The following is a 26,688-nucleotide window of genomic DNA, read 5'->3' as shown; positions in this document are numbered from 1 at the left end:
AGATGTCTCAAGGAAGTCTTTGACACTTTAGCACAGAACAGTTTACAAGAAGGAACGACATGCAGTGATCTAGTGGGACAGCATTATCCAGGTGCCATGGGCCTTTCTGATGGCAGGGCTGAATGTCAGCATAGACCATGCAGTCTCCAGAATTAAGAGTCCTAAACTCACATGTCTGCAGGAACCAAGGATACGCTGCGAGTCAAACAAGCCACTTCTAAACGAAAAAGAGGTTCTCTGGACACCGAACCACAGACTGTGTGTGAAACACTCAAGAATATTCTTGCCTTACCCCAAGCAATAGGCTTCCATTTTTCTGGTATGCGGTGTTCTGTCTACCTTCCGTTGTTTCAGGCCTGTTAGAAATGCTGACGGAAATTTCTCTGCTGTAAAGGATTCAACAGTGCGATTCCTCTGACAAGTAGCAGATGACGCTCAGCCTCAGGGCTGAAGAGACAGCCAAGCGGTGGAGAGCATGGTAAACTGAAAAGTACGGGCTTCACTGAACAGATAACCATCACTGATGTGATACTGTCAGATAGTAAGAAGCAGACACTTGGTCTTTGTCCCTAATTCCTGGCACAGAGCTCCTAAATCTTGGTATTTCTTGAGTGACAGGGGTGAGAGAATTGGTTTTTGTTATCTCTAATGAGCCCCTCTCCACCCAACAAGAATTTATATTAATGAGGTGACTCTTGGTGGGCCCCTGGATAGCTTCAGGACAGATGCTGGTGCCAAAAGAACCAACCCGATGATTAGAGGGTTGGCGCTTTCAGCCCCACCCACAACCTCTAAGAAAGGGAGACTAGCTAGATAAGAGACTGAGTTCATCACCAGTGATCGATCACAATGATTTCTTTTTTGATCACAATGATTTCAATCAATCCTGTTTCCCAGCTGGCCCGAGTGGTAAAGAACCTGCCTGCCAATGCAGGAGACCCAAGAGACGTGGCTTGAAATTCTGTGGGTGGGCTGCGAGGTCCTCTCATCTTGGCTGCCTTTGCTAGTCTCAGCTGGCATGTCTGCTGGACTGGCTGGTTTATGACGGCCTCAGCTGGGACATATCCCCCAGCAAGTCTGAAGTTCGCCACATGGGGGCAGGGTTTCAGAGAGCAGCAAGAAAGGGCAAGCCTCGATGCACAGACATCATTCAAGCCTCTGCTTCTGTCACCTTCGCCCACTTCCCCTTGGCCAAAGCAAGTCACGTGGCCGAGCCTGGAGTCAATGGGGGGACACTCAGAGCTACAGCACAAAGGATCATGGATACAAGGAGAGGGAGAATTTATGGCCACTGTTTGTAGTCTGCTGTAGCACAAATCAGACTGTACTTTGTACCCTGTACAAGGAAGATGGTCTTGAACCTACTGGGACTCCGTCTTTTTCAGGAATTCAATTAAAAAAAAAAAAATCAGAGCTATGTTGGAAGGCCTGGAGGGTTCTTAAGACTGGAAATCTCAAACTGGCAATTGATAAGGAGTAGGTTTTATTTGTCCTGCACCATGTTTAGAAACATTTTTCTTTTTTTGAGCCAACATTTAAAATCCTGAGATTTTGCATAAAAGAAATTTCTTTTGGAAATCTTTGGGAAGAAAGACAATCTGGCAAAAATTGCTAAGAACCAAGTATGAAGTGCTGTTTTTATGACATTAGATCACTTCAGAACACTCTTATCTGGTTTTTGACTCACAACACTTCTGACACCAGATGTGTGGTTCCTCTCCACACCAAGGAGTCCTGTAGTTCTCTGCAGACACCAGCTAGGTGTCCTGTATTCAATTCTATTCTGACAGTAAATCCCTGGAGTCAGCACAGACCTCCTGGGTCAGGACTCAGTCCCAAGCTGCCCCTACTTCTGATACCAGTCACGGTCCCAGGTTGCCACCTGTGCTTCTGATCAACTGCCTGAGGATCTGGGTACCCTATGACCCCCTCCTCGGGTTCGATAATCTGCTAGAACAGCTCTCAGAGCTCAGGGAAAACAGTTTACTTTCTATTACTAGTTTATTTTCAAGATTACAACTCAGAAAACTGCCGGATAAAAAGATGAGGGGGAAAGGGCACTTGGCATCTCTACTCTCTCTAGATGCATCAGCTTCCCACCACCTAAAGTGTTCACTGACCTGGAAACCAAACGAATGGTGGCGAGTTTGAGTGACTCAGTTCCAAGGGAAATGACTACAGCAAAAGATAACTGATACATGCTCTGGTACCTCAGTTAATGCCTATCAAAAATACTACTATAAAAACACTTGCTTTTGTGGAACTAAGAGGACTTTTTCTCAAGAGAAGGGTTTTTTGTTGTCGATTAATCACCAACAGCTCTATCGTTCAGTGTCACATTCTGGTCACTTTTATCAGCCGCCATGTTGACAAATAAAAACATAAAGCTTTCTCATCTGCCTAAGGTGTTTTTTTCCTATCTTCCATAAATCCTCAAGGACCACTCACTGTGAAAACTCCCTTCTGTGGGAGAACTGTCAGCAAGGAACCCTATGCTTTGGAGCTGGAGGAGAAACTGAGATCCTCTTAAAGAAAAGTTAAGTATCCTGAAAAGGCCACTAGCCTGAATATAACGCTTGTATGTAGGTCAAGGGAAGACCAGCTGACAAAGTCAAGAGTTTCTTTGATCAGAGTATGGGTGATCCCTCTGCTGTTACAGGGCCCCACAATCCTATCAATCAACCTGGCCGGAACTTTCCCAGTCATCAGCTAAGTCCTCTTCTATGCAGGGCTCACAGAACCATGCAGTTTGCCAAGCTTATCGCTCTATCATGCCTCAATGACACCTTTTTTTTTCTCTTCCTTTTTTATTTTTTAAATTATGAAAGTATGACAACACATATACAGCAGACTTGGAAAACATAGAACAAAGTTACATATAGTTCCACTATATTACAATTATTTTTTTAAGTAGAAAAATTAAGATTTTTAGCTGGAGTTTCAATATCAAACTCTCAAAAATTAATAGAATGAATAGACAGAAAAGTAGAAGGATGTGGTAGATCCAAAAAGCACCATGAACCAACTCAACATAATTAAGATTTATACAATTTTCACACAACAGGAGGATACAAATTCAAGTTCCCATAGACTATAAACTAGGAGACACTGGACTATATCCAAGGACATAAAACAAGGTGAAAAATTTCATGGTCTAAAGGTATTGAAATCACAGTGTCTATTCTCTTACCACTGTGGAATTATGTTAGAAATCAATATCAAAAGATATCTGAAAATAATCCACCTATTTTCAAGGGCAATGTCAATGACACCTTTTTGAAGACTCCTCATTCTGTCTTCCTTTCATCCTTACAACTCTTAAACAAACCTTACCATCTCCTATCCAGTTTCCTGTTTCCTGGCCCTCCCACTTTATATAAACATTCTGGCAGATTACTCTGCAGAAAGCAAGATCTTCCTAAAGAACAGCATTTGAAGTCGTCGACCCAACCTATTCAAGTTGGTTTCCAGTTGCCAGGCTCTTTTGCACCCTCTGTGGTCCAAATCAACTATATTTACATAGTGGTATCCCAAAGACCCCAATTCTGTATCTTTCTCAGGTAGTTCTTATTAAAAACCAACAGTTCCCTATCTCCTCAAGTACCAATCCCAGCCATATTTTTAAAATTTATTATATTTTTTTAAATTAGGTTTCCCTGGTAGCTCAGTTGGTAAAGAATCCGCCTGCAACGCAGGAGACCCAGGTTTAATTCCTAGGTCGGGAAGATCTGCTGGAAAAGGGACAGGCTCCCCACTCCAGTATTCCTGGGCTTTCCTGGTAGCTCAGCTGATAAAGAATCTGCCTGCGATGCAGGAGACCTGGCTTCAATCCCTGGGTTGGGAAGATCCCCTGGAGAAAGGAAAGGCTATTAAAAACCTACAGTTTTCTATCTCCCCAAGTACCAATCCCAGCCATACTGTTAAAATTTACTTTTTTAATTGGAGGATAATTACTATCTTGCTGTATCTCACTGTCTGCTGAACCCAGTGCAGGCAAGGTATGAGCAGCGAAGCTGGAAGAAGATGCAAGGAGCCATATAAACTGCCGACATGCTTCACTGGCTCATGGCTGATGCAGCAGCAACTCAACTCAGCACAACTCTCCTCTGCCTCTGAGAGCTTTCCAGGTGGTGCGCACACAGGACCACACCACCATGCACATGCGCAGAGCCCCAGATGAGCCCAGCTAGCAGGACGTGAGGGGAGGGGCAAGAGAGCCTGACCACCGCCACCTGGCCAACTGCTCTCTCCCTACAATTACGTTACAATATCGTGTCGGTTTCTGCCATACATCAACATGAATCAGCCACAGGTATCCACATGTCCCCTCCCTCTAGAACCTGCCTCCCAGCCTTCTAAGTTGTCACTGCCATATTTTGAGACCCAAATTTAATAAGCCTTCTCAGAGAAGTTTTTATCCCGCTTCTATCTAACAAAAAAAGAAAAACTTCTCTGTTGAACTCCCCCAGCAATTTTTTTTGCCTCTGTTCTTTAAACAAATGTTATCTTTCCCAATAGAATCGATGTTTAGGAGAAGGTGCTCTGACCCCTCAAAGCCAACATTTATACATAGTTAGAAATGAGTAAATCCTTTCTGAATCAATACCTGTTAGTTTTACTTCTTAGTTAAACACAGATTCAAGAAGCATCATCTTGACAGGTGAGATCACTCACCTGATTTCCGCAGGGAACTGTGCATTTGTGACCAGGAAACTGGAGATTTTACACTCGTGAAGCAGCTTCAGAAACTTGTTGATTTCTGGGTACATGATGGGCTCTCCCACGAGGGACAACGCACAGTGCTTTACTGTCATTCCCTCCTCAAAGCGTTCTTCTTTGACGCCTGGCACACCTGGAAGACAGTGGAAAGGATCATGTTCAATAAGGTACAAATAAAGCATGTCACTTTTATTTTCCATAATTAAAAATTTTTTATTTTTCTTAATGGTTCTTTAATTTTAGAGGGAAAAGTCATTTTTGATACCAGCCAAATAATACAAAACAAGGGCTGGGGGGGAGGGCCCTTGAAAATTATTGAAAGTGAAATCACTCAGTCACGTCCGACTCTTTGTGACCCCATGGACCGCAGCCTGCCAGACTCCTCCACCCACGGGATTTTCCAGGCAAGAATACTGGAGTGCATTGCCATTTCCTTCTCTGAGGGATCTTCCCGACCCAGGGATCAAACCCAGGTCTCCCGCATTGCAGGCAGACTCTTTACTGTCTGAGCCATCAGGGAATCCCAAAAAGAATGATCTGCCCTCTCTAAGGTTCGAACTCAGGACCTTCAGATTATGAGACTGATGCACTGCCTATTGCACTAAGAGGGCAGACATAAACGTTCCCTTCTCCAGGGGATCTTCACAACCCAGGGATGAAACCCAGGTCTCCCGGATTGCAGACGGATTCTTTACCAGCTGAGCCACATTAAGTCAGAAAAAAAAAGGAAAAACCTAGAATTATTAAACCAGCAATCTCATCCTTGGTTTTAATACTATTTAAACTACATCAATAAAGCAGGCAAAACAAATTGTATTATTAGCTAATCATTTGGAACACAGAATACATTACTTTCCATAATTTGCTTAGCTCTGCATTCCATCATGTTGGTCTAAGAAAATGAACTCAGTATAGCTACATAAGGCAAGTGAAGTGAAAATCGCTCAGTCGTGTCCAACTCTTTGCGACCCCATGGACTGTATATAGTCCATGGAATTCTCTAGGCCAGAATATTGGAGTGGGTAGGCCAGAATATTGGAGTGGGTAGCCTTTTCCTTCTCTAGGGGATCTTCCCAACCCAGGTCTCCCACATTGCAGGTAGATTCTTTACCAGGAGAACCACAAGGGAAGCCCAAGAATAGCCTCTCCTATACTAATCACTGCCTCCTTTCATCCCTCAAGTATTCTGAATTAAGAGTGTGGAAAACTAGAGCCGCCAAGATCCAACACCAAAGGTTCTATTTAACTGGAGTGGGTGCAAGCCAGGGTCATGGGAGCTTTAACAGTTTCTCAGGTGATTCTAATGTGCAGCCAAGGTAAAAAACCACTGCACAGAGACTTCCCTGCTGGTCCAGCGGCTAAGACTCTGAGCTCCTAATGCAGGAGGCCCAGGTTCCATCCCTGGTCCAGGAACTAGATCCCACATGCCACAACTCAGACCCAGTGCAGGCAAACAAATAAATAACTTTTCTTTTTAAATTTCTATCAGTTTAAAACCATTAAAAAAAAAAAAGAAAACCACTGTATTAAACCAGCGGTCTCCAAACTTAGAAATACACTGGAATCACCTGGGACTATCTTCAAAGTTCCAAACTCCAGGCCACAGCCCAGGCCAATAAAATCACCATCTCTGGGGGAGGGGCCTGGGCATCAGGAGTTTTTGAAGTTCCCCAGGTGATCCCAATGTGCAGTCAAGCTTAGGGATCCACTGGCACACACCATGGATTTCCACTGTAGTTAGACGTTGAGAAATAACCTAAAGAATTTTTTAAAATCTCAGCATCCAGGCACTATCCCAAGCCAATTAAATCTTGCTCTTTGAGGATGAGCTTGAGACATTGGTATTTATTAAATACCCCCCATGTGACTCAAGTGGACTGCATAGGTCAAGTCGTACTGCTTTTGACTAAACGCAGAAAGCATTCATGGGAAAAAAAGAAAAAAGAAAAAAATTATTTTTAATAAATAGAAAGCATTCATTAGTGTCCCTCAATCTAACCTAAGTTGGAAAGGCTTGGAAAGAGCATAAGAAGGCCAATAAAAATAAACCTTCAGACATTTCTGTCCATTATCTCTCAGTTCTTTTTAATTATTATTATTTATTTTTCATTGGAGGATAATTACAATACTGTGTTGGTTTCTGCCATACAGCAACATGAATCAGCCACAGGTATAAATATGCCCTCTTCCCTCTTGAACTTCCTTCTCACCTCCCACCCCACCCACCCCAGCCCTCTAGGTTGTCACAGAACACTGGATTTGAGCTCCCTGCATCACATAGCAAATTCCCACTGGATATCTGTTTTTACATATGGTAATGTCTCCTTAGTAATGGTTAGGATTTGGTGCTCTCTCTAGGTTCTTTATTTTTTAAGATTTATTTATTTTTAATTGATTGACAATTGGTTTACAATAATGGTTTCATTTCTGACATACATCATGAATTAACCACTCAATCACGTCTGACTCTTTGTGACCTCATGGACTGCAGCACGCCAGGCTTCCCTTCTCCCAGAACTTGCTTCAACTCATGTCCATTGAGTCAGTGATACCATCCATCTCATCCTCTGTTGTCCCTTGTCCTCCTGCCTTCAATCTTTCCCAGCACCACAGTCTTCTCTAATAAATCGGTTCTTTGCATCAGGTGGCCAAAGTATTGGAGCTTCAGCTTCAGCATCAGTCCTTCCAGTGAATATTCAGAACGGATTTCCTTTAGGACTGACAGATACACGTATGTCCCCTCCCTCTTGAATCTCCCCTCCAGCTCCAGTCCACCCCGCGCCTCCAGGTTGTCACAGAGCCCGTTTGAGTTCCCTGAGTCATGCAACAAATTCCCATTGGCTCTCTATTTACATATGTTAGTGTATACGCATCCATACTGCTTTCTGTAGGTACTTTTTGAAAAATATATTCTTTCTAAAGAGTATAATATTCGTCACCAAGATTGGAAGTGGGGAGAAGCATATTCATACATCTTCTCAGTCATTTCTTAGTCATCTCTGAAATGCAGTTTTCTTCACTATAAGAAGTATTTACCCCAAAGAATGTTTGTTAGAATTAAACGAGATAATGCATGGAAAGGCTTTAGCAGACGGCCTACCACACACACACACACAAAAATTCATTAAGGATGTGTTTTTATCATCACCTTCATCCTGGTTTCTTAAAATAATTAAATCCCAGTCACTATCACCTTAAGGAAGAACAAATCTGGAGAAAATAAAGTTAGCTTTCACTGCTTGCTTGTGCTTTAGTTTCCAGGAGGTGACTTTATTTTAAACACATACACACACACACACACACACACACACACACACACACACACACACACACACACACACACACAATATCTACTTGGAAATAAGCAAATGCAAGTAAACACCCAAGCCATCAAAATCAACATAATACAGGCTAAAATCAGAACAATCTAAAAGTGGCAGGTTTATCTTCTTTTATGACTATCTAACTGCAATTCTAACAATGTATTTCATGTCAGTATTGGAGATGGATAATTTTTTTTTTTTTTTTGAGATGGATAATTTTTTAAGTTACTGAAATCTAAAATCTTAAGTGAATCAAGGTTTTAAATAAAACTTGATACTTAACTCACTCTGTGTTGCCAAGACAACTCAGCATCAAGTATAAAATTTTCTTTTTGTAAAAAAAAGAAAGAAACATCATTAATCTCCCCATTAGGAGAAGAGCTGAAGGGCAGATTTAATCTGAAGTGGCAAAATTAACCTAAAACTCAGAAAGAAGAATGACTGAGCCCTGGCAAGGCAGTCAGATGCACTGGAAGTCAGATGCACCAGGTTCAAACTCTGGCTCTACCACTAGGGTTGTGTCCTGAGGCAAGTCACTCACCCCCTCTACACCTATTTCCTGATGCATAACGTGGGGAATTCACACACACACACACACACACACACACACACACACACACAGGCACACAGTTGTGAGAATTCAATGAAATAAGCCACATGAAATTACTAGTTTGGTACCAAGCCCAGCCCATAAGCATTTTCAAAAAATCTTAGCTGCAAATATTTTATTATGATAATTATTTCATGAATTGTAATATAAATTCAATTATTTTATATTTTCAATAAAGTGGTAATTCCATTCAATTCAACATACAGTTGATCTTTGAACAACAAGGTTTGGAAGAGTGCAGGCCCACGTGTATGTGGTTTTTTCTACATACACACATACATATATATATATATATATATTTAGTTCTTTTATATATATATATATATACATAAAATTTTTGGAAATTTCTATTTATATAAAAGTTTTTGAAGATTTGTGACAATTTGAAAAGTCTCACAGATACACCCCATAACATAGTAATATCCAAAAAAATTAAGAAAAAACTTAGGTGTTTCATGAATGCATAAAATACATGTATTTATTGTGTGTATCTATCATTTCCTATCATAAAATATACATGTATTTTTTTAAAGTTAAAATGTATCAAAATGTACTCACACAAACAGACCAGTGTAGCACCACTCCCAGTTGACAGAAATGTAAACAAAGGTAAAGATGCAGTATAGACTGCAACACTGTAAAAATTTCCTAGCACCTCCTATTGCTACAGAACTGAGCACAAATGCTGCAAGTATCTGTTTGAAACTCCACCTGAGGTTCATCATCACTTGAGCAGTTGTCTCTCTAGTCAATTTCGTTGCGGTATGAAATTGAGTTTTAAGTTCTCTCATAGTTTTCATCTTGTTTAGTGCAATACCATAAACCTTGAACAACAGCACGGACCCATATGATATGTGATGCTGGAAGTGCTCCCAAGAAGCAGAGAAAAGTGACAAAAGGGTAAATGGCTTGATATGCACCGAGAGTCAAGTCTGCAGCTGTGGTTGCCCGCCACTTCAAGACAAATGAGTTCAGTGGAAGGACCATTGTAAAAAAAGAAAAAGGAAAGGAAATTCATGAAGCTGTTGCTGCAGCTACAGCAGGTGTGAAAACCTTGAGCTTTTTGTAAAATGCCTTTTTATCTCGTATTGAAAATGTAGCTTTTATGTGTGGGGCAGGATTGTTATAAGAAAGACATACCTATAGACGAATATGATTCAAAAGGTGAAGTCATTATATGACAACTTAGAGCAAAAGGAAGGTGAAGGATCTAAAGCTGGAGAATGGAATGCCAGCAAAGGATGGTTTGATGATTTTAAAAAGAGGTCTGACTTTTAAAATGTCAAGATAACAGGAGGAGAGCTTCTGCCAACCAAGAGGCAGCAAAGGAATTCCCAGCAAAGAAAATCATTGAGAAGAAAGGATACCTGCCAGAACAGGTTTTTAATGTAGTCAAAAGTGCCCTATGCTGCGGTGCAAAGAAAGCTTCAAAGGACATTTTATTAGTAAGGAAGAGAAGCCAGCACCAGGATTTAAGGCAGGAATGAGCAGGCTAATGCCTTGGTGCTAGGCAAATGCAGTCAGGTTTATGATTACGATTGCTCTTCTCAATAAAGTTGTTAACCCCTGAGCCTTCAACAGATAAGATAAACACCAGCTGCCAGTCTTCTGGTTGTACAAAAAGAAGGTGTGGACAATGGGAAGACTTTTTCTGGATTGGTTTCATGGATGCTCTGTCCCTGAAGTCAGGAAGTACCTTGCTGGCAAGGGACCGTCTTTTAAAGTTCTTTTGATATTAGACAATGCCTCATATTGGACAATGGCCAATCCAGACCCCATGAGTTCAACACCACAGGCACCCAAATGGTTTACTTGCCCCCAAACACAATGTCTCTAATTCAGCCTCTAGACTGGGGGTAAAGACCTTGGGCTTCCATGTGGTGCTAGCAGTAAAGAACCGCTGGCCAGTGCAGGAAAACATAAGAGATGAAGGTTCGATCCCTGGGTCGGGAAGAGCCCCTGGAGGAGGGCATGGCAACCCACTCCAGTATGCTTGCTTAGAAAATCCCCATGGAGAATGCAAACTAGTACAGCCGCTATGGAGAACAGTGTGGAGATTTCTTAAAAAACTGGAAGTAGAACTGCCATATGACCCAGCAATCTCACTTCTGGGCATACACACTGAGGAAACCAGATCTGAAAGAGACACGTGCACCCCAATGTTCATCGCAGCACTGTTTATAATAGCCAGGACATGGAAGCAACCTAGATGCCCATCAGCAGATGAATGGATAAGGAAGCTGTGGTACATATACACCATGGAATATTACTCAGCCATTAAAAAGAATTCATTTGAATCAGTTCTAATGAGATGGATGAAACTGGAGCCCATCATACAGAGTGAAGTAAGCCAGAAAGATAAAGAACATTACATCATACTAACACATATATATGGAATTTAGAAAGATGGTAATGATAACCCTATATGCAAAACAGAAAAAGAGACACAGATGTACAGAACAGACTTTTGGACTCTGTGGGAGAAGGCGAGGGTGGGATGTTTTGAGAGAACAGCATCGAAACATGTATATTATCTATAGTGAAACAGATCACCAGCCCAGGTTGGATGCATGAGACAAGTGCTCAGGCCCGGTGTACTGGGAAGACTCAGAGGGATTGGGTAGAGAGGGAGGTGGGAGGGGGGATCAGGATGGGGAATACATGTAAATCCATGGCTGATTCATGTCAAGGGAGGTGGGAGGGGGGATCAGGATGGGGAATACATGTAAATCCATGGCTGATTCATGTCAATGTATGACAAAACCCACTACAATATTGTAAAGTAATTGTCCTCCAACTAATAAAAATAAATGAAATAAATAAATAAAATAAATAAGTCATGGAGATATCAAAAAATAAAAATAAAAAAATTTAAAAAATAAAATGCCAAAACTCTAAAAAAAAAAAGAAAATCCCCATGGACAGAGGAGACTGGCTGGCTGCAGTCCATGGGGTCATAAAGAATTGGACATGACTGAAGTGACTGAGCGTGCATGCATGCACTTTATATCACTGAAAGAAGCTGAAGCAGAAACTTAAGATTCCAGAATTTTTATCCTAAGGTTGTACAATAAGCTGAATAACCCAGAAAAATGACATAAGGTTCAACACCGAGTATTCCTATTTCTTTGGGGTTTTGGGGAAGGCGAGCGGGCATTGGTTAATAATGGACCTTTATTCTTTCAATAATTTTTTATGTCTTTTTTTTAATTGAGGTATAATTGACAAATATGAGTACTCCTATTTCTAAAGATTGGACCAATCAGAAATAAAACATTCTTTCTTCTCAAATAATGATACCATTCCTGGCCAAAGATCTTCCTAAGAACCCCTCCTGGCTGAAAGTCACAAACAATAGATCGTTGATCCAGGCACTTCTATTGTGACATTTATTTCATAAACAAGCTTCAGAAAACAATTAGCCCGTGATATTCTTTTCCTGGCTTCCTCCACATTCCTTTTGGATGTGTCCTTTAGCACACCTTGTTCCTGAGCCCCATCTATTAGAGACCCTTTATTTTTTGCATTAAACGATAGATAAAAACACCAAGCAACAAATGATGTCTTCTTCATCTTTGCACTTTCAGCCCTGAGCACATTCCTCCCTAAGAGTGTTCACTCACTTGATCTCAGCTGAACTGGTGGGAAACTGAGTGAAAGAAACCTGAACCTGAGACTTCCGTGGTGGTCGAGTGGCTAAGACGCCACGCTCCCAAGGCAGGGGGCATGGGTTCATTCCCGGGTCAGGGAACTAGAATCCACATGCCACCATGAAAATCGAAGATCCTGTGTGCCGCAACTAAGACCCAGCATAGACAAATACATAAATATAACTAAGGAAAAAAACAAAAAGAAACCTCAACCCCATTCTCTGAAGCCTGTGTCTCCCTACCATGGTAGTATTTAGAGGGGGGCAGTAAGCATTTTGAAAAGATGCTGAGATGCACTTTAATCCTGACCCACTTGTAATCAGTGTGAAGTTAATTTTACATTGTGCATATAAAGGGGAAAGCTAACAAAGGTCATGGGAAGAAGACTCTTTAATGATCAATGAAATAACTGAAAAGACAATGATTACCCTTGAGGTTGAGAACAGAAGCACAAAAAAGAAACGTTGAAAAGATCAGAATGTCTTCAAAATGTGCTGAAGGCTGGCCACTGAGCCAAAAGCTGGAAGTAAGTGTTAGTAAGTGTTAGTCGCTCAGTCGTGCCCAACTCTTTGTGACCCCATGGACTGCAGCCCACCAGGCTCCGGTGTCCATGAGATTTTCCAGGCAAGGATACTGGAGTGGGTTGCCATTTCCTTCTCCAGGGGATCTTCCCGACCCAGGGATCAAATCCAGGTCTCCTGCACTGCAGGCAGATTCTTTACTGACTGAGCTACAAGGGAAGCCCCAAAAGCTGGAAACTCAAAGGCAAAAACAATACCTACAACAAGCCTCATCCCATATAAAAATCAGATCATCGAATGACTGGACCAGACCCAGGGGAGGGAGTGGGTGATCAACATGCAGTGGGAAAGCACCCAAAGAAACAAAGGACTCCACGGCAGAGTGAGGGGAAACATCAGTGAGTTAAGAGTGAGGTCTAAGGAGACGTGGGAGTGGAAAAATATAACAAACTAAGAAGAAAACAGCTACAAACCTTTGAAAATTGCCTGTAACTTCCAACTTATGAGTCCTGTTTCCTAAATTTCTGTTCAAATCTGAAATTCATATTCCTCCAGATGCTATTAAAACGGAGATGAAGTTACCATTCAAACCCCCACCAGCCCCACCAACATCAAATTAATCTGTAGTATACCTAAACTATGAGCTTCCCAGGTGGCACTAGTGGTAAAGAACCCACCTGCCAACACAGGAGATGTGAGAGACTCAGGTTCGATCCCTGGGTCAGGAAGATCCCCAAAGTGGCAATGGCAACCCACACCGGTACTCTTGCCTGGAGAAATCCTGTGGCTACAGTCCACGGAGTCGCCAAAAGTCAGACCCGACTGAAGCAGCTTAGCACAGCACACACCTAAACTATAGCACCACCAAGGCCACTTCAGTATCACCTAATCAAATTCAATTCTTTTTTTCCTATAGGAAAATGTATCCCAAGTTCCAACTGAAGAAACCAGAAACACACTTCTACTTTTGGCTTTTTGTTTTGTTTTTCTTTTTTGTAAGCCACAAGGGGACATGGGGTAATAACAACAGGGCTTTAACAGGGAAATTCTAAAATGGATGTGGAAGAAGAGAAAGCAGAACTAGTTTCCTGTAGGGCATCTGTGAGTAATTCTACATTTGAGATTAAGCCCCTTCTCCAGGCCAGTCTCTACTAATGAGTTCTGGTTTGGGGAAGACAGACTAGACCCTTCACCAGGGGCTGAAATGAAATCTAGAGCGACACTCCTGCATCTTTGGCACCCAGAACCGGAACGTGTGTCAGAGCATCACCCAGGGACGGAACTCAGTTCAGAAGAGGTACAGTGACTTCATTAGTCTCGCCATCCTCACTCTGAAACTGACTATCCAGAAAGGACAGTCACCTGTTTCATTAATATTTACACCCTTAGAGATCTCTTCAAGAAAATTAGAGATTCCAAGGGAACATTTCATGCAAAGATGCGCACAATAAAGGACAGAAATCGTATGGACCTAAAAGAAGCAGAAGATATTAAGAAGAATTAGCAAGAATACACTGAAGAACTATACAAAAAAGATCTTCATGACCCAGATAATCTAGGTGTGATCACTCACCTACAGCCAGATATCCTGGAATGCAAAGTGGGCCATAGGAAGCATCACTATGAAAAAAGCTAGTGGAGGGGATGGAATTCCAGTTGAGCTATTCCAAATCCTAAAAGATGATGCTGTGAAACTGCTGAACTCAATAAGCCAGCAAATTTGGAAAACTCAGCAGTGGCCACAGAACTGGAAAAGGTCAGTTTTCATTCCAATCCCAAAGAAAGGAAATGCCAAAGAATGTTCAAACTACCACACAATTGCACTCATCTCACACACTGGCTCAAAATTCTCTAAGCCAGGCTTCAACAGTACGTGAACTGTGAACTTCAAGATGTTCAAGCTGGATTTAGAAAAGGCAGAGGAACCAGAGATCCAATTGCCAACATCCGTTGGATCATCAAAAAAGCAAGAGAGTTCCAGAAAAACATCTACTTTTGCTTTACTGACCATGCCAAAGCCTTTGACTGTGTGGATCACAACAAACTGTGGAAAATTCTGAAAGAGATGGGAATACCGACCACCTTACCTGCCTCCCAAGAAATCTGTATGCAGGTCAAGAAGTAACAGTTAGAACTGGACATGGAACAACACTCTGGTTCCAAATTGGGAAAGGAGTACGTCAGGCTATATATTGTCACCCTGCTTATTTAACTTATATGCAGAGTATATCATGGGAAATGCTGGGCTGGATGAAGCATAAGCTGGAATCAAGATTGCCGGGAGAAATATCAATAACCTCAGAAATGCAGATGACACCACCCTTATGGCAGAAAGCGAAGAAGAACTAAAGAGCCTCTTGATAAAAGTGAAAGAGGAGAGTGAAAAAGTTGACTTAAAACTCAACACTCAGAAAACTAAGATCATTGCATCTGGTCCCATCACTTCATGGCAAATAGATGGGGAAACACTGGAAACAATGACAGATTTAATTTTGGGGGGCTCCAAAATCACTGCAGATGGTGACTGCAGCCATGAAACTAAAAGACGCTTGCTCCTTGGAAGAAAAGCTATGACCAACCTAGACAGCATATTAAAAAACAGGGACATTACTTTGCCAACAAAGGTCCCCGTCTAGTCAAAGCTACTGTTTTTTCCAGTAGTCACGTATGGCTGTAAGAGTTGGACCATAAAGAAAGCTGAGCGCCGAAGAATTGATGCTTTTGAACTGTGGTGTTGGAGAAGACTCTTGAGAGGCCCTTGGGCTGCAAGGAGATCCAACCCGTCCATCCTAAAGGAAATCAGTCTGGAATATTCATTGGAAGGACTGATGCTGGAAGCTGAAGCTCCAATACTTTGGCCACCTGATGCGAAGAACTGACTCATCTGAAAAGACCCTGATGCTGGGAAAGACTGAAGGTGGGAGGAGAAGGGGGCGACAGAGGATGAGATGGTTGGATGGCATCACTGACTTGATGGACATGAGTTTGAGTAAGCTCCGGGAGTTGGTGATGGACAGGGAGGCCTGGTGTACTACAGTCCATGGGGTCACAAGGAGTCGGACACAGCCGAGTGACTAAACTGAACTGAACTTGGGGATGAATGAGAGACAGAACACAGGGATTTCACTGATTGCAGCAGGAATTCGGGTTCATTAAAAAAGAAAACTTTAGATTATAACCATTGATAAAAACTGAGTGAAGTTAGAAAATCTCACTGCCTAGCTGAATGGCCACAGTAAACAGCCATTAATTTTTACATTTCAGGTTACTTTCTGCCAAGAGCCCAAAAGACAGAAAACATATCTTCTAATACTATAGTCTCACAGTAGGATTTGCTGCAGTTATTAAAACAATGAGACAGATTTTCAAAAAAGTAATGTCTTGATTAAGCCCAGTACGAAGTAAGAAGCATTAACAAATAGTCACCATCATCTAAAATATTGGAAACTAAGGGAGTTCTCATTCTTAATGAAAATATAATGAATCAGAGCTCCTTTAAGCCCATGTGCAGACCTGTGCCCATGTGCCCACCACACCTTCAAAAATACACTTGTTTTCTACTACTGTAAAGAAAAACTGTTTTCGGCATTCTGAAGAGTGTCAATGTACAAGTATCAACCAGTTCCAATTTGAAAACCTTTCAAGAAAATTTACTGTTGATTAAATAAAGAGATGTTTTGCTGACATGGTAACATTTGTCAAGGCAATTAATTAAGGTATGCAAAAAGCATCCTTTGTGAGAATTACAAGGGCAAGGTAGATATTCTATAAAAGCTGTTTTTAAGGGTGAATGAATGGCAGCTGCTGTATTTCAGGGGTCACCCCACCCTCTTAGGCATTCTCACCCCCACTCAGGATTCACTTATTCACAGACAAGCTCTGTTCTTTCTCCCTACAATCCTGTATCTGTCCTTCCCCTGCAAGACAATATATATACTTTAAAACGCTTTTGTCTCTTATGCCACAGGTACCTGAAGACAAACCGTCTGAGATTAAAGCAAGTACAAGGTTACTAACCAGGGACACCTTTCTGCACAGGACAAACCCTCCAACAAGCTAAGCAGACAACAAAGACTACGTGCTCACCAAGCTCACCTAACATATGTTATTAACGTGAAGAAAGGCGGCCTCATGATTTATTCATCTCTTATTTCCATTTAAAGTACATTTACAAAAATGCTCCTGTCAGAAAAATCACTATCAAAACTCAGGTTGTCACTCTGTATCAGGGACATCTCAGGATGGAAAAATGCATGTCTACTCCTCGGGGCTGCTTCCGCCCATACAAAATGCCTGGCACACAATTTATTCAGGGAGCTTCCTAGATGTCCAGGAAACACATATCCTCGGCCATCACCCCATTATTTAAGGATTCAACTGCTTCTTTAAGCACCAAATAAAAACATACTGATTACACTAAAAAGGTAAAATTACTGGTATTTGCCTGCTTCTGATATGACTATCTAGGATGGCTAATTTTACGTGTCAACTTGGCTGGGCCATGGTGCCCAGTTTGGTCAAAGGTTATTCTGGATGTTAGATGGTTAAGATGTCTTCTGGATGATATTAACATTTAGGTCAGTGGACTTTGGGTAAAGCAGACTGCCCTTTTTAATGCAGATGAGCCTCATCAAATCAACTGAAAGCCTTAAAGAACAAAGGCTGACAGCCCCCAAGCAAGAAGGAATTCTGCAAGCAGACTGCCTCTGGATTTGAACTGCAGTGCTTCCTTAAATCTCCAGCCTGCTGGTCTATCCCATCAGATTATTCTTATCTTTTTGATTGACCAAGTCTGTACAACTCCATGATCCAATTCTTTAAGCCAATCTCCCTCTATCAATCTCTCTCTCTCTCCCTCTAAACACACGCACACAGCATCCTGATGACTCTGTTTCTCTGAAGAACTCTCACTAGTAACTAAGTATCCAAAAGAAAGTAAGACTTTGCCTTGACATTAACTTAAAAGGCTTAAAGGTTTATTTGAAGATCAACAATGGATAATATTAACTAAATCAACAAAGAGTCTAAGAAAAGCTAGTAAATTCCTGATGTAGAGATTTACTGGTTTTTTACTACACCGTCTCATTTAATTTTCCAAAAGGCTGGTAAGAGACACTGCTTTTTCCAAATAAGAGAAAATAACTTGTTTCCAAAAAAAAAATTCTTGAAACTAAAAAACCAAGATGAAATATTAAAATATTTATTAGCATCTCTGCAGATGTACAAGTTGGCACATACATGTGTACACATATATGTATAAGGCAATTTCCCTTAGAAAACTCATAAAGAGTAATATAAATTTATAAATTACTTGCATCACTATTTGCACTACTTTCCCAATTTCTCCTAGGAAGTCAGAATAGTACTAAGAAATACCACGGTAAAAAATTAGAAATAGATTTGGTCTTTGCTCTGGTTCCTGGCACAAAGCTCCTATAAACCCTGGGATTTTCTGAGTGGTGGGAATACCTTTTGCCATTCATAAGGATCCCTTTCGGAACTTCCCTAGCAGGCTGGGGTTAAGACTCCATGCTTCAGCTGCAGGGGACACAACACGTGGCCAGGGAACTAAGATCCCAAATGTCAGGCAGCATAGCCAAAAAATAAACAAGGAGCCCCTTTTAAGTACACCTAAGTACATTTATGCAAATGGGGTGACATAGGGTAGGACTCCTAAATAGCCTCAGGATGGGGCTGGTCACCATAAAGACCAAGTGTTCAAAGGATTAGAAATTTTAATCACACCCAAGGACCGGTGAGAAGGGGAAGGGGGACTGACATATTAAGCTCTATAAAAACTCCTGAACAAGATTTGATGAGCTTCTGGGTTGGTGAATGTATCCATGTGCTAGGAGGGTGGTGCACCCCAGTTCCATGGGGACAGAAGCTCCTGGCCTCAGGACCCTCCCAGACCGACCCTATACTTCTCCATCTGGCTGTTCACCTGTGGTCTCTACAATATCCTTTATAGCAAACTGGTAAACATAAGGAGATGCTTCTCTGTTCTGCAAGCCACTCTAATAAACTAACAGAATCTGAGGAGGTCGTGGGAACTTCTGATTTACAGACAGTCGATCCGAAACACAGGTAACATCCCAGGCTTTCCACTGGCATCTGAAGTGGGGCACACAGGACTGAACCCCTAACCTGTAGGTCTGATGTTATCTCCAGACTGTGCCAGGACTGAATTACATTTGTCGGACACCCAGGCACTGTCTACTGAGACCTGGAGAACTGCTTGGTGGAAGAAAAACATCAGAAACACTGTGATCTCAAGAAGCAGTGATCTGGCAGAACCAACTTCTCTGCATGAAAGAACTACCTGATCATCAAAATGCTAATTACCGGGGTTTATAAAGACTCCCATTTACGATGCAAGAGTGCTGATGCCAAACCCACCTTGGTTGGAATTTACTTTTTTTGTTGTATGTGAAAGGAAAGGAGAATAAAGGAAACAGGACTGACAAGTGGTGGGTGGAGACAGAGGCATGCACATTTAGCAGGGAACCTAACACATTTCCGTCGATCACCTGCAACTGTCTTTAAAAAGCCATTCTTTTATTGGGTTGGCCAAAAAGTTTGTTCACGTTTTTCCTTACACTGCTATGGGAAAGCCCGAAGAACTTTTTGGCCAATCCAATACAAGTCCTCTACATCTATCTACAGGGAGGGGTCTCAAAGTCTAGTTCCCAGTTCAACAACAGGGTTACCAGAAAATGTGTAAGTGATGTACATTCTCGCTCCCTCCCTCAGACTTTCTGAATCAATCCGTGGGGAAGGAGATTGAGAATCTCTATTTTAATGATCAATTCTGATGCACACTAAAGCTTAAGAACCAGCCATCTCCAGTAGAGTCAAATACCTTGAACTATGAGACACAGCTAGATCAGGAAATTCTAGGAACTGAGTAGCAGAATTCTATCCATCACTGTGGATCATGTGGAGGAAATCCGATTAAAATTAACCCCCCTTTTTTGTATGGCATTTATTAAAAAATGCTTTCCTGATACTATCTAACTGGTATTACTTATCAGTTGAATGATCTAAAATTATCACTCAAATCACACGGTTGCTTTGTATCCAACACAGAACAACAGCAAAAGTTTTTAGAAGGAATGATGATACATTCCCAGCCAAAATTTACAAGCTGAGTGCACTGTATTAAAAGTAGCTAATCTTCAAATTAATTTTTTAGTTCTCCCATTATACGATATACAAAGTTATCAGTGAAAACTACAAAGGCCAAAGTATATATAGTATTTCTACAAAGTTTTCCATTTCCTATAGGAGAATTTGCCAGCAGAGACAACATTCTGCCAAAGGAGGCAATTCCTCTGCCAATTTAATTCAGGCTATTAGCATTCCTTTGCAGAGGGAAGATAAATACCTTTAAACTGCTTGATCATGTTCTGATGGTTTTCAATGGCTTCCTTCAAGATCATTTCAGGCTGGTCCATCTTCCATCGCCATTCAGTACCCACTGGATTGGTGTGGTGCCTAGAAAAAAAAGAGGCAAAAGTTCTTTAGAACTCTGTTAAATCTCAGCTAGTCACCCCCTATGAGGGAGTCCCTATAATTATAAAATCCAAGCTGGTTTTCTCCTAAAAGCTGAGCTATCTATAGCTATATTTTACAACTTATTTTGAGTCATGACATCTAGGAGAGACAGATAGATGGACAAGGGAAATGCTTGGCCAAGACTGAGGCTTAATCAGAATAATACAAAACATGTACCCCTATCTCCCAGCCACACACCACCAGGCTAACAAGCATCCAGCAATGACCACCAGTACAATATTGTTTCAAGACTCTCTCTGGGAGGCAATGGAAGACCTAAACCTTAGGATGGATCAGATATAGAGGGAAAAACCTTCAGCAAACCCCAGGCAACACGCAAGGTATCTCTAAAGGACACCAGAAAGGAAAGGGGTGCCAATTTCCATACACAAAAAACATTCATCTCAGTCTCTAACAATGTTGGACTTCAAAAAAAAATAAGAGGCATACAAAAAAGCAAGAAAACAACACATTTCCAAAAGACAAAGCAATCAACAAAACCAAACTCTTCTGACACAAGGGGTGAAAGAATCTGACAGGTTGTATTTTTAGAACTATGATTACCATATGTTACAAGCTCTAATAGAAAGAGGTGAACAACATGCAAGACCAAATGGGTAAATTCAGCACAGAGATGAAAATTATAATCAAATAGAAATACTAAATATGAAAAAAATAGGACTTCGACAGGCTCAACAGTAAAGAGTAAAGGAAAGAGTAAGGAAAGAGTAAAAAAAAAAACTTGAAGAGGACAAATAAGCCAACTAAAACACCCATAAAATTTTAAGTGGGGAAAAAAAAACACACAGCATCCAAGAGCTGTGGGACAATTATCAAAAGGTCCAAAATATACATAATTGGAATCCCAGAGCCAAAGTACAATAATTAAAATCCCAGAAGGAAAACACAAAATAAAGTAGAAAAAGATGTAGAAAAATTACGGCCAACAATTTCCCAAAGTTAATGAGAAACAATTAACCACAGATCCAAGAAGCTTGCAGAACAACCAGAATATTTGAAGACAGTGTAAAAATACAGTATCTAAGCTAATGAAAACAAAAGAAAATCAGAAAATCTTCAAGAGAAAAAGGACACATTACTTAAGGACACAGACTGATATTACTTCTGACAACTCATCAGAAAACAATTAAGCCAGATGAAACTATAATGACACCTGAAAGAATGCTTAAAGGAAATAAACTTGTCAACTCAGAATTCTATACCCATTGCAAATATCTTTCCAAAAATGGAGTAAGAAAGACTTTTGCAGATAAAAATCTGAAAATTTTCCTTGTTGGCAAACCTATACTACAGAATATATTAAAGGGAATCATTCAGGAAAAAGAAATAGACACCAGATAGTAACTTAGATTACTCAAAGAAATGATGAGTGCTGAAAAAAAGAAAAAAATGTCAAAAAATAAAGTTTATTTTTCCTTTTAATTACTCTAAAAACAACTGATAGTACAACTAAAACAGAGTACTGATATACTGTGTTTACAGCTTATATAAAAGTAAAATTTATGCCAACAGCAGCCAAAAAGTATAATAGAAATAGCAAATATACTGTTGTGAAACTCTTATGCTACACATCCCTGGACCACTGCACACAGAACTTTTCAACCTCAGCACAACCGACATTTGGAACTCAATGACTCTTTGCTGTGGAGGGCTGTCTTGTGTGTTACAGGGTGTGTAAGAGCATCCCTGGCCCCTACCCACGAGACACCAGCAGCACCTCCCTCCGTTACAACAATCGAAAATGTCTCCAGACACGGTCAAATGCCCTAAGTTTCCCCCTGGGATGAAAAAATAGAAATTCTGCCCCAGTTGAGAACCAATGATTTAACAGAATGTCTGAAAAGATATTTTTCAGTTTTTGTTTTTGTTTTTTTACTATATCCCTAGATAACTAGAAAAGGGAAACCATGTAAAAGAACTTATGATGGGATGATGATACTAGATTCTTTTTTTTAGGCCTTTTTTTAAAATATTATCTGTCAATCAAAGTAGGTAGTAAGATAAAACAATAATAGCTGAGATTTGCTTCGAAATAGTGAGAACTAGGGTAGGTAAATGGAACATGACTGGAAATGTGTTAACAAACATCATAGAGATTCATTATACTATTCTATTTTTGTTCAAAACATATCCATAATGAAAGTCAGAAGTACTCCCTAATATGATATGCTGAGAGGTTACATCACTTCTATGGGTTTTTGTCCCAAAATCCAAATATACCTAACTAAGACTCTTCAAAAGTGTCAAGGTCACGATAGACAAGGAAAGACTAAAGAACTGGAGACAGCTAGAAAGACATGACACCTAAGACCTAAATTTGATGTAGGTTCCTGAACTGAATCTTGTGGGAAAACCAATGAAACTCAGTTTCCAATCTCATTAATAATACTGCATCAATGTTAATTTCTTGATTTTGATAGTTGTTCCATGGTTACATAAGGTCTGAACATTAACAGAAGTTGGAAAATTTCTTTGGAAATCTTCAGTAAGCTAAAATTGTTTCAAAATAAAAAGCTTATGTATATAAAATTCTAATGACAGAGAAAGAGTCTTATATTTAAAAAATAAAAGCAGGATATAAAACAGAAAGTAGAAAATGCTCTCAGCTATATTTTTAAAAACAAAAGACTCTGAGAGAAAAAAAAAAACAGAAAGCAAATACTACAAAGCATTAAAAGTGTTTTCCCTGGATGCTTGAATTGTTGCTTTTCTTTATAACTTTTAATGGTTTTTAAAATTTTCTATGTAAGTCTAGAGTACTTTTATGATTCAGTGGAACTTTTTTTTAAAAAAAGGATGAAATAGTGAGAACCTAAAATACAATCAATTGAATTAGCTACGTAAACAGATATAGTGAGTTAGAGAAAGTAGAGATTTTCAGTCTAAACCAATCTACACCACTGAATAGCTAATGACACCACTATCAGAATAGGAAAGAACAGGTTAACAGAGAGCGTAATAAACTCCCAGGATTTTTCAGCCTCAGCACAACATTACCTATTTGATCACCATGGCCATTCATTTTTACTTACCGCCAACAGAAGACACATTTATTCGCGCATGCCAAGCTCGGGGTAGTTTCCATGCAACGATGGCTTTCAATGCCATAGAATGTATGTTTATAGCAACCTCCTCTCCCTCGGAGCATGGACTGTGAACACAAAAAACAAATAATTTGAAAAAGATCCTCAAAGCAAGGAAACAAAATACCAGGGCATCATTTTAAAGAAGAAACCAAGTGTTTCAGGAGTATAAATACCCCTACCAGTATCTGCATGAGACAGAAAACCAACATTTAACATTAGATTGTTTTGATGGTGTTTGGGTTTTGATAGTGCTCTGGGTTTTCCAAACCCTAATGAGATAAACCTATGATTCATTAATTTTGAAAGCTCCACAGGCAGGACCATGGATACTTTCATTTTCAAATCCATTCACCTGCCTCAAATATTAGTACAATAATATATAATGCCAAAGGAGAAATAAGGCTCCCAGAAAAGGGGGAAGTACATTCACCTGAAAGAGTTATCTCCATACTGAATAAAGGAGGGTGAGTAAGGGAATGAAACCTGGAGCACATTCTATGTCAACCCAACGGTAGAAGTTGAACATAGACGGAAGTTGGGACTGTTGAGGGGACAAGCTGCATGTATACAAGAAATAGATTATTCCAGAAAAGAACACAATGTGATTGGCACAACCACCGTAAGAATGGTAACTTGAAGAAATACTGCAGATCACCTCAGGGTTGGGACCACAAGATACCATGGTGCTTCCTGTGGTGACCATTAGAAAGATCCACCCAGGAGCTGTGTGTCAGATGGGCTTGGTTCAGTAAAAAGTGAAACCTGTAAGGAGGTCATGCAAGAAAGGACCTGGTGACTTTGCTCTAACATTGGTGGAGGAACAGCAAAGGGAACTTAAGAGGTATGGTCCCAATCAGAGGGACAAACAGAGGAAGCTGTCCAAGATAACTGAGATTTTGAGCAAAGTGACCAAAATGCTACGGAATTAACAAGAGGAACAACAAACGAGGAAACAGCTGGCAAGCCTTCATACGTATGGATCAGTGTACATTACACATCGGTGTAATGATATTACAATGCTGCCCACATAAAATCTACCAGCTTGTTACTATGTCAGTTGACCAAAGAGTCTTATTTTTTGTCCTAATAAAAGAGGTTCCCCTATCTGTTTCACTTAGTCCTTTCACATAAAAGAAAAAAAAAAAAAGGACTGAAGGGAAAATGCTGTTCAGGATAACTGTTTCTACAAACGCTCTTCCAAGTTCCCAAGAAAATATTCAAGAAGGCAAACAAAATATTCACATCTTCCAAAGCAGCACTGAAAACTAAAATGTCCACCATATGCAAAAGTTACAGAATAATTGCCACTAAATATTATGGCAATGGAGAAACAAAGTTGAAGACTTGCATGTTTCATTCATTATTTACCAATCAGTTAATGTACTTCAAGCATACTGTGTGTTGAATGTACAATGATTAATAAGACAGAGCCTCTACCCATGGAGGAGCTAGTTGGAGGAAATGGCAAGTAAGCAAGAAAAATGTGCAATACTATTATGATAATCTGATTAAACCAGTTAAGATTCTTCTGCAAGCAATAGAAATGGAGTCTAGCTAAAGAAAAAAAGGAATTTATTGAAAGGATCTCACAGCTCAATGATCCATTAAAAAGGCAATAATGAAGGAAAGCCAGCAGCAGGACCACCACTGGATCCCCCAGAAGTTATATACTACAGACACCATGCCCCCTCTCCCGAGACCATCAGCAGCACCACCGCTGAACTGCAGATGGCTGCTGCCACCTGCACAAGAATGAGTTCTCCATGTCCCAGTTCCTTTCCTTCACTCACCCCATATTCAAAGTCTCCGGCTGAAAGGAATGACTATCCTAGATGACACTTTCATACCCAAGTCACTAGGACATGGTCCCAGGAAACAGTATCTGTCATCCTTAGCTTCCATAGCAGGCAGTGGTCCCTCATACCAACCAGAGCCCATTTAATGAGAAACTTCCCAAACGTGAAAAGACTAAGATGTTGGGCAAGCAGAGAAAAGACAAATGTCCAGGGGCTGTTACTGGAGCCCCTGGGACAGGTGATCAGCCCAGCTTCCAGGACCCGTGAGAACGCCTCAGAGGTGAGATATCCAAACTGAACACTGAAGGGCAAAAAGGATAAAGGGATGGACGCATGTGAGGAGGACGGCACATTTTTCTTTAAAACTATTTTCTTCGAGTTTTATAGTTTCATACTTTAGATTTTAGGTCTTGATCTATTTAACTCAAAATGTGTGTGTGTGTGTACTTTTGGTGCACGTGGTTTGGTGGCAGAGGTTTCTTTGCCTATGGTTTTTTGCCTATGGATGGTGCTGGTTGCCGTAGCACCATTAGTTGGAAAGGTTATCCTTTCTCCAAGGAATTGCTTTTGAACCTCTGTAAAAAATCAGTTAAGCATACTTGTAAGTTTATTTTTGGGACCTCCATTCTGTTCTATTGATCTATATGTCCATCCCTCTACTAATACCATATGTTCTTGATTACTGTAGCAGTCAGTAAGCTATAATATCAGGATGTATGACTCCTCCCATTTTATTCTTCCACAATACTGTTCAAGCTATTTTACATTCCCATGCCTTTCCTTATAAATTTTATAATAAACTGTCTACTTCTACAAAAACCTTCCTGGGACTTTAATAGGAATTGCATTAAACCCATACATCGATTTGATGTTTTACTCCATTGAGTCGTCCAATCCACAAACATTTATTTAAATTTACATTTAGATTTTTACTTACACTTACTTAGATTTTCATTGGTTTCTGATTTGACATCTTTCCTCGTTTCTAACATAAGCATACATTGCTGGAAATTTCTCTCTGAGCATTGCCTGAGCTGCATGCATCATTTACATTTTTTTTTACTATCATTCAGTTCTACGTATTTTTTCATTTCCTTTGAGACTTCCTCTTTGGCCCAAGGCTTATTTAGAAATGTGTTGTTTAATTTCCACATATTTATAGAGATTTTCCTTTTGTTTTTATTATTGATTTCTAGTTTGATTCCATTATGATCACAAAACACACTCTGTATGATTTTAACACTTTTAAATCTGCTGAGGTTTGCTCTATGGCCTAGAACATGGTCTGTCTTGGTGAGTGTTCCATAGGCACTTGGAAGAAACACATATTCTGCTATTGCTGGGTGGTATATTCCTTATATGTCAACTAGCTTCTACTGACTGACTCACCATTTTACTCAACCTA

The 26,688-nt window shown here is 40.4% G+C and overlaps 1 protein-coding gene and 1 non-coding gene across 2 annotated transcripts in view; both read right to left on the bottom strand.

Moving 5' to 3' along the window:
• Positions 1 to 26,688, bottom strand: part of LOC133063690 (S-adenosyl-L-methionine-dependent tRNA 4-demethylwyosine synthase TYW1) — a 141,803-nt gene that overhangs the window by 75,365 nt on the left and 39,750 nt on the right. Inside the window, exons 10-12 of the mRNA XM_061153363.1 lie at positions 23,434 to 23,552; positions 20,211 to 20,320; positions 4,675 to 4,852 (exon numbers count right to left, since the gene is read on the bottom strand). Coding sequence (XP_061009346.1) covers positions 4,675 to 4,852; positions 20,211 to 20,320; positions 23,434 to 23,552 — 407 coding nt within the window. The remainder of the gene's footprint in view (positions 1 to 4,674; positions 4,853 to 20,210; positions 20,321 to 23,433; positions 23,553 to 26,688) is intronic.
• Positions 5,258 to 5,330, bottom strand: TRNAM-CAU (transfer RNA methionine (anticodon CAU)). The gene has a single exon. It is a non-coding gene; the product is annotated as a tRNA-Met (tRNA).

The sequence above is a fragment of the Dama dama genome, chromosome 10 (assembly GCF_033118175.1).
Source record: "Dama dama isolate Ldn47 chromosome 10, ASM3311817v1, whole genome shotgun sequence".
NCBI lineage: Eukaryota > Metazoa > Chordata > Mammalia > Artiodactyla > Cervidae > Dama > Dama dama.
The sequence above is the reverse complement of the archived record's forward strand: the minus strand, read 5'-3'. Positions and strand labels throughout refer to the sequence as shown.